At 38.0% G+C, this 9,537-nt stretch overlaps 1 protein-coding gene across 2 annotated transcripts in view; it reads right to left on the bottom strand.

The window, feature by feature from the left end:
• The window catches only part of LOC109839536 (E2F-associated phosphoprotein), a 14,291-nt gene extending 6,172 nt beyond the window's left edge, over positions 1-8,119 (bottom strand). Inside the window, exons 1-4 of one of the 2 annotated variants that reach the window (XM_020408013.1) lie at positions 7,962-8,119; positions 6,668-6,833; positions 1,994-2,498; positions 1,179-1,869 (exon numbers count right to left, since the gene is read on the bottom strand). In XM_020408013.1, coding sequence (XP_020263602.1) covers positions 1,246-1,869; positions 1,994-2,498; positions 6,668-6,833; positions 7,962-8,034 — 1,368 coding nt within the window. In that variant the 5' untranslated portion in view covers positions 8,035-8,119 and the 3' untranslated portion in view covers positions 1,179-1,245. The remainder of the gene's footprint in view (positions 1-1,178; positions 1,870-1,993; positions 2,499-6,667; positions 6,834-7,961) is intronic. The other variant, XM_020408015.1, reaches the window with a different exon arrangement.

The following is a 9,537-nucleotide window of genomic DNA, read 5'->3' as shown; positions in this document are numbered from 1 at the left end:
GGCGGGTTTAGAAGAAGAGAAGGGAGAGAAAGATAAAACACACACACATATGTATATATATATAAGGAATTTAGGGTTTTGAAAAATAATTAATAATAATAATAATTACGAAAAAAATTAAATAATTACGTGAAAATTATCTACACATCAAAACGTACCAGTTGTAGTATTACAACCGATAATACGCAACAGTAGAAATAATGCAAGAAATTACACAATTAAGGCGGGTTTAGAAGAAGAGAAGGGAGAGAAAGATAAAACACACACACATATGTATATATATATAAGGAATTTAGGGTTTTGAAAAATAATTAATAATAATAATAATTACGAAAAAAATTAAATAATTACGTGAAAATTATCTACACATCAAAACGTACCAGTTGTAGTATTACAACCGATAATACGCAACAGTAGAAATAATGCAAGAAATTACACAATTAAACAAGAATAATTAATAAAAAATATAATTACTTATATTTAAAAACCACTAATTATGGAAGAATTATCTACACAATAAAACGTACAAGTTGTACTAATACAACATATAATATACAACAGTAGAAATAACACAATAAATTATACAAATAATACATAATTAATAATACAACGTATTATTCGAAATAATACGTAATAATAATAATAATACAACATATTATTTAAAATGATACATAATAGTATTGATAACACAACGAATAAATTTCAAAAAAATTTACCGCACAAAATAAATTTATAAATATTAAAATCATTTAAATAAATATAAAATTTAGACTTTTAAATCATAGAAAATTCTAGAAGGCTAAGAAAAATACAAATACTTTTTTTAAAATAATAATTAAATATTTTAAAATACAAAAAATTTATTTTAATTAATATCAAAATTTCACGGACATTACATCATACCCCTCTTAAAACAAATTCTGTCCTCGGAATTAAACCCAAGGACAGAGATAGGGAACGAGAGTGGGTACTCGCAAATCGACGATACAAGAAACAATGGGAAGCCCCAGAGTCAAAGAGTGATAAAGCAAGAACGGAAAAAACAAGAACTTTGTCTATTACAGGAGGAGGAAAATACATCTAAACTAGTACTCATAAACAAATCCTATCATAATATCATCAAGCAATACTAATAAGAAAAATCATATGCAAGTAAAACTGAGATGAACAACTCTTACCGGTAATAACCTAGTCGTTCGTCTCAGCTTCCATGGCCATCATCATGAATGTCTGACGTGGTGGTTGCTACCTTCGCGCTTCCTGATAAACATGCTGCTGTGGAGGAAAAGACCCTGATCGAGGATAGGATCCGTGCTGAGCTGGTGCTGCTGGGGCAGGTCGAGGTGGAGCTGAAAGGGCTGCCCGAACTGGAGGTGGGGTCAAGCGGGTCTGTTGTCGCTGCGGACAGTCCTGACGGACATGGTCGGGGGATCCACAGGCGTAGCACAGACGAAGATGTCTGCGGCACTCCTGCTGGGTATGCCCAGCGTGGCCACAATAGGAACACTTCACTAAAGACTGATCGCGGGTCTGCACTCCAGGGTGCTGATAGGGATGCACAGGAGGAAGTGGCTGGCGCTGAGTAAACTGATGTCGCTGCGGAGCCTGCTGCTGCCTCGGAGGGGAACGCTCGATATTCCGGACTGGAGCTGCTGGTGTTTTGCTCTGAATCACATGTGGGTCTTCAGGTTCCTTCTGAACACTCTCGATCTCTCGTGCTGCATCCAGTACGGCGTCGTAAGTCGCAAGTGCTCTACCAGCTAGAGCAAACCTGATATACTTATCCAGGCCCTTCTGAAACTGATACCTCCTAATAGTAGGGTCTGTAACCAGGTGAGGAGCATATCGACTCAGGGAAGAGAACTCGGCCTCATACCCTCCTAATAGTAGGGTCTGTAACCAGGTGAGGAGCATATCGACTCAGGGAAGAGAACTCGGCCTCATACTCATCAACTGATCGGCCTCCCTGCTTGAGCAGGGAAGAGAACTCGGCCTCATACTCATCAACTGATCGGCCTCCCTGCTTGAGCTCAACAAACCTACGCAAGAGTTCGTCCCGAGCCGACTGAGGAAAATACTTATTGTTGAAGCGCTCTGTGAACGTCTCCCACAGGATTGGCCTTTCTAAATGGGTCTTCTCAGCTGCCCACCATATCCGAGCAGTATCCGTAAGCTGAATATCCATAAGGTCGACCCATTCAGCAGGGGCAATACGGGTCACCGTGAGGATAGTCTCGATGACCTTCAGGAACTCCTCTGCTGCTAGAGGTCCTTCAGCACCAAAGAAGGAAGGCGGTCGCATGTACCAAAACTCCCTAACACCAAACTCTACACGAGGGGGAGGCTGATGCTGAGGCTCCCTGTGCAGCTGCTCAGCCAGGAACTGCTGATTCGCAATCAATCCATGAATCATCGCTAGAAGTTGGTTCGGGTCCACTTCAGGCGGCGGTCCACTACTACCAGGCTGGCTACCATTACCACGCGTAATCGTCATGGTTCTGAAGGAAAACGAGGATCAAAAGGAAAACTAAGGTTAAAATCAAAACAATATATTAGGAAAATTGGAACTAAAACATAGTTATTTAGATAATAGCATAAGAACTTAATCGTAATCTTACAGATGAAATATGATATGTATCTAAATTGTCCACTATATTCTTACTAGTGAGGACTCGGGACCGTGACCTGCATGGACCACCACTAAAACTTGTCACGTCCCGCTTCCCAAAATACCGGGGAACCGGAACGTGAACAAGCCCGCGACGTATTAGATGGAAAAGAAATATACACTAATATTTTTTTTCTTTTTCTTTTTTTTTCCTCAATCAAATACGCTAAGCGTCAAACACAAGAATATCAGTCACAAGTCCCCGATCACAATAGCAAGAATATAATAACCCAGAATAAGAAATAGACATATCATCAAAAGTATATCATCCTAGACATAAAAATATGGGTCAAACATACCCTTATTACAAAAAACGGTCCAACTAGGAATAAAAAAAATTACATAGTCCATAATAAAAAAAAGTACTACTAAAAATGCGAAAACACTAGTAAAACATGATAATCATAAGGCTAACTGCACAACACTGTAACCGGGTCGAGTACTAGTCATCCTAAAACTCACTGGTCCGCATCTCAAATAAAATCAATATTCATATCACCGGATAACCGACTGTTCACAAATCCTCTACGCGCATCCAATACCGCTACATGAATCGGTCAGAGGACTATACGCAATTCGATCTCGGTGTGGTCCGAACTCAGACAAAGCTCAGGTGACGAAACAGGTCACGGACTAAGATAACTACACGAATTCACTTTAACCCAACAAACCAACCCCAAGGACTACACGAATTCACGGCGCGAGCCTGGAAGATACATCAACAGCCACATCCGATCACATAAACAAAGACTTTCTCATCCCAACTCTTCTAGTTTTCCTAAGTCAAACATAATCCACGCTATCTCTGGTTCACCATCTAAATTCAGTTAACACACCCACACATGTCACTAGGTCTGTTCATGACGCACGATGCAAGTCATGAACTACTAATGGTTCTCAAACACAACCAGGAACAATAAATAGGTCTAAATGATTCTATGCAATAACAAGATGACATGTCAAATCCATTAAATTAAATCTCAAAACATGAAATATAATCATGAATAGTAAAATTACGCATGCAATCTGAATATCTTGTTATCCGAATTTCAAAACTACTCATAAAAATTATCAACAGCTAAATAACATCAAATATAACTATGGTTAAAAAGGAAACTGAAAGTCGTGATTGTTTTGCACATAAAATATCACAGTCTACAACTACCAACACAAAATCATAAATTACTTAAAATCTAAAATAAATAATTCTTTTTGCAAATAAATTCCTTTAAATCATCATAATTATCAAAAATATAATTCTTTTGCCTAAAATAACTTAACTCAAAATGACCCCTTTTTCGAAATAAATAATTTTAAATTATCTATTTTAATAACTATTCAAAACTAACCTATTTTCCAAATAAATTCTTTCTCATCATAATTATTCTAAAAATAATAATCTATTAATTCTTATCCTTACAATATCAGTTATTCTCATCTATCATCAAACAATCCACGCAGATAATTATATCATAATTTAAAAACTACAACCAATCACAATACAGTCAAAATATGCATATAATGTATAATAAATCTTAAATTCATATTTGAGCAAGAGGGCTCTTGCCTCGGGGTTCGTCGAACGAATCAACGTTGACGTGCGAGTCCGCGGGTCTGATCTGCAGCGCGGACAGAAAGAGCTCGGTGAGCACTGTTAGGGCGCTGCCGTAAGCGGGAGAGGTCGTCAGCGACGGTCGACGACGAGCGAGGGGCGTCGGCGAACCCGGTGGCCGCCATCTGGGCGAGGGCTGACCGGCCCCCCCCCCCCCCCCCCCCCCCCCCCCCCCCCCCCCCACGGCGGTGAGGAGAGAGGAGGGCAGATCTTACAGGGGGTCTGGGGTTTGGGTGGAGCCCCTCACGCGCTACACAGCCGCTTCGTCGGACTCTCGCGGAGGAGGGGCAAGCGCGGCCGGCTGCAGCGAGGAGAGTCGGCCGAGGCTGTCGGTGCCGGGTTTGTGAGGCGAGTGGGGTGACGCCCACGCCGCGACCCTCAGCGACTGTCACTGACGCAGCGGCGTGACCGCAAGTGGCTGCAGCGCTGGACACTCAGCAGCGAGTGCGAGCCTAGGTAGGCGGAGGAGATGAGACGTGCGCTGGCGTGAAGGCGCCTTGAGGGGTGACGGCGCTCCGCCCGCGGCGCCTGGGCGCGCATCTAGAGGGCTGGAGGGGCGGATCTGCGGTTTGGAAGATGGAAGGGAGGGAGTCTGGCGTTGTGGAGGAGCAGCATGCGCTGAGGGTACCGGGAGCGGGAGGCAGAGCTGGCCGGCGGAGAGCGCCATGATGCCGGCCGGCGCCTGTGGTGGTCGAACGGGGAGGACGCTCGGAGGCAGCTGGTGGGCTGTTTAGGAGGGCTCCTCATAGGAGATACGACTCGGGCTCGCTGGATTGGACGGAGCTGGTCGCGTTATAGGTCGAGGTGGTGGCGTGGTGCGTGCTCACGACTCGATGGGGAGAGAGAGAAACCGAGAGGGCACAGAATGCTTTGCGACCGAGCGGTTAGAAAGAGAAAGGAAGCAGAAAGCATAAACACCACCACACACACTATATATATATATATATATATAAGGAATTTAGGGTTTTGAAAAATAAATAATAATAATAATAATTATGAAAAAAATTAAATAATTGTGTGAAAATTATCTACACATCAAAACGTATCAGTTGTAGTATTACAACCGATAATACGCAACAATAAAAATAATGCAAGAAATTACACAATTAAACAGGAATAATTAATAAAAAATATAATTGCTTATATTTAAAAACAAATAATTATGGAAGAATTATCTACACAATAAAACGTACAAGTTGTACTAATACAACAGATAATATGCAACAGTAGAAATAATACAAAAAATTATACAAATAATACGTAATTAATAATACAGTGTATTATCCGAAATAATACGTAATAATAATAATACAACATATTATTTAAAATAATACGTAATAGTATCGATAACACAACGGATAAATTCCAAAAAAAATTACCTCACAAAATAAATTTATAAATATTAAAATTATTTAAATAAATATAAAATTTGGACTTTTAAATCATAGAAAATTCTAGAAGGCTGAGAAAAATACAAATACTTTTCTAAAAATAATAATTAAATATTTTAAAATACAAAAAAAATATTTTAATTAATATCAAAATTTCACGGGCATATTATCGCATATAGATAACAATAAGTTTAGGAAACATCAACGCATCCCAACGTTTGTAGCAAACATTGTTGTTGGTGCCCACATTTTGCTACAGACGTTGGGGCTTGAGGCCTACGTTTGCAAAGCAAAGTGTTGGGCCTGGGTGCCTCAATACACGTATACATGATAATTAATTCTTTTAGCAGCTGCTCTATTTAGATTTTTTTCCTGCCCCACATAAACACAAATATCTGCTTTCATCAATGCAAATAATTTAATTCTGTGTGTATGTAATTCAATGCCAATGTGGCTATAAAAAAGAAGCAACTTTGAAGTAAAAGTTTTAGATAGAAAGCAAAAGATTTATGCAATCGGGATTGCATCGTTGGATTAAATATCTGGTCAAAGGCGTGATTCAGATATCATTCAGGATGGGAAAAGAAGTTATATAATTTTATCTTCATGGATACTGACTAATGGGCTAATATTCTTATAACAAATAACTAATTATCCCACTTTGCTATATATACAAGCACTTGATGAAAACTGTCAAACCTAGACTTAGGACACGAAGAGTGCGTTGCTACAATTTAAGATATGACAGGTGATATCGTAAACAAGGAATGAGAGGACAAAGAAGATAATGAAGAATTACAAATTCAGGGATGATTGAAGCAAGTTTTATAATGGTAAGATACGAAGAATTACAAATATAGCTTACTTATGGTTTGAACCTATATTCATCAAATACGAGGCAATCTACTATGTATTTCATATAAGAAGATCCATCAGATGTCAATGAGACTAAAACTGTAAACTTCAGCACATTAACTCTACAATTCAGATGCATACCTTTGGCAATCAAGGCAAAGGGTGGTAAAACAAGCAGGGCAGCTAAGCACGGCATCGGAGGTACGACCTTTCCTTTGTTTATGGACCCATAACTCATCTTTCTCGTCAAGATTCGGATCGTAAAACTCTGGTTTGATGGAGTAATCGATTTCATCGTCACTGGAAACTAACATAAGACCACATCTTAGTAGTTAGCATATACACAATTTTATGATAAATGGTGGGCATCTTAAATGCTGACTTGAAAAGCAACAGGTATATTTTATAAAATAATATTAATATAAAAAAGGGCAGTATTTAGTATTTACCTATTATTTTTTTACTCCATTCTCCATAGAAAGATAATAATATTTGCACTTGAATACCCTATAGTTTGGCCTACTTAGCACTTACATACCCTCACTGGTTTTTGGCAGCAAGTATATACTCTAAAAACTTTAAAAACTTACACTTTTATACCCTTACTTTTTTGGCAGCACTTAAATACCCTAAAGTTTTTATACTTAAATACCCTAAAGCTTTTAAAACTGGCACTGAAATATCCTAAAGTTTTTAAAACTAGCACTTGAGTGCCCTAAAACTTTTAAAACTGACACATAAATAACCTCAGTTATGCAAACTTGAGGGTATCAAAGTGTAACTTTTAAAAATTCTAGGGCATTTAAGTGTCAGTTACAAAAACTTAAGTGCAAATTTTGGAAAGTCTAGGGTAAAAAATAGGGTATGTAATAAGTGCAAAGTAGGAGAAACTACAGGGTATTTAAGCGCAATTAACCATGTAATATAGGTGTTATGTCCAATTAAACTTGTTGCCATGGACTCCAAGATTACCCTCTTTTTTTCTTTTTTTTTTTTTTTTTTTTTTTTTTTTTTTTTTTAAAAATTTGTTTTTTTTTTTTTTTTTTTTTTTTTTTTTTTTTTTTTGAATTTCAAAAATTAAACTATGGAGAAATAGCTCCTCATCAAATTCCACCAAATAAGCACCTCCATGATTACAAAGGGTACAATTCAAACCTAAGTCAAAAAACACTGACCCAAACATCATTCACATCAATAAAAACCCCCATTGAAACCTAAAAAAAGTAACGAGATAGTTAGAATAGAAAAGGGGCGAAATTGGGTTGAAATTGCCCTAAAGAAACCACCAACTGGCATTTGGGCTACAAAATTTTCACATGGAATAGATAACGCAATGAACAAAACCAGTATTTTTTGAAGCAAAACCCTAGAACTGTTGTTATTTTTGAAGGAAAAAAAAATTTAAAGAGAAGTCGAGGAGAATTTGAAAGCGTACTGATATCGCGCGGATCGATGGTTGTGGACTCTGGTTCGGTTTCCATCGCCTCTTTCGCTTTGCCTTCCGCCATCGTCTTCGTTCCACGAGCTCGCGCTGTTGAGGGCTCGGGCCGAGAGTTCCAAAAATGAAGGCTAAACTAGCACTTTGCACTTTGCACTTTTATACCCTCAATTTTCTTTTTCCCCCTTTACTGAATCGTTATTATACTCGTTTTAAAAATCAGCACATTGGGCGAACGTAATGTTTATTGAATTTACCGTTGAGTCTATCACAATCTATTTGAATTTAAAATAGAATTAAGATAAGTTATGAATAGAAAATTGATAGGTTTAATAGTAAATTTCAGAAATATTAATGGTTGACTAATGTATTAATTTTAACAACTTAGAATATATAAATATTGTCAAAAATAAGTTTAAGTTGGAATACATAACTGCGAAGTGAGTGAAACTATGAGTGCTATTTCGCCAAACATTAATTAGGTGCTATTTCGCTAAACATTAATTCCGAAGCGTATAATCATTAGAGTTCTTTAGATATTAGTCCCTAATTCTTTAGAATTGTTTAGGTCCCTCAAATCATAAGGTAATCGCAGTCGATCCCTCTCGTTAAGGGCATCTTTAGCTATCATCATAATGGTAATTTGTAAAAAATTTAAATTCTAATAAATCAATCAGAAGTATATTTAGTACTTGAGGAATATCAAGGATATGGATTGCATTTTTAAAGCCGTGGACTTAGCATTTTGGATAGTGACTCTTGAGTCCATTATGTAAATTTATTTTGCATTCTTTTTTAATTCCACTAAGAATTTTTCTCACTGAAATTCCTCGTCAGATGCACCATTTATTGAGATTAACCATCGCCCACAATTGAGATTCCGCCGTCAGAAATTTCAAGTTTCTGTAGTAAGATTCACCGAGCAGGTAACGCACTGAATGCACGTTACTTCCTCACTTGACAAAGAACGCCAGTCAGAAGCACAACCATCAAGAACAGCTGAAGAACCCAAAAAAAAGGAGGGGGGGGGGGGCTGAAGATGGTGAACCTGACATTGATGTTTCAACTGGAAACAAGCAACAGAATAAATATATGGACTGATATGCAAAATGGATACAGGAGAGGAGGGGCTATTATGCAAGACTATGTAACTACAAGAGCTTGCAATAATGTGTAGTTACTTCAGATACAAATAGTTAGTTTCTTGTTCTTTTCTATTGGTTCTGTTGTGCATGTGCACAGGCCTGCACAAGTTTGAGCTTGAGCTGAGTTGTATAAATAGGAGATTGTAAGTCAGTGAACAAATCATGATATGAATGAAATTAGCTGCTTCTCTCAATTCTCATTCCCCGTCTCTCAATTCTCTCTTACTCTCTGTCTCTCAATTCTCTCTCTCTCAACTTTCCCTCTTGCAAAATCTGTTTCAATCTTATTTCAGGCTCATCGTGGCCAGAATCATCCCCAAAAGAACCAATCAAGGATTCAGTTCCTCACAATTGGTATCAGAGCAAAGCTTATTCGATCAACAATGGAAGGCAAGAATGAGTAGGATATCTTCTCAGCTAGAGGAGAA

The sequence above is a fragment of the Asparagus officinalis genome, chromosome 4 (genome assembly GCF_001876935.1).
Source record: "Asparagus officinalis chromosome 4, Aspof.V1, whole genome shotgun sequence".
In the NCBI taxonomy this organism is placed as follows: Eukaryota; Viridiplantae; Streptophyta; class Magnoliopsida; order Asparagales; family Asparagaceae; genus Asparagus; species Asparagus officinalis.
This window is presented reverse-complemented; position numbering and strand designations above follow the sequence as displayed.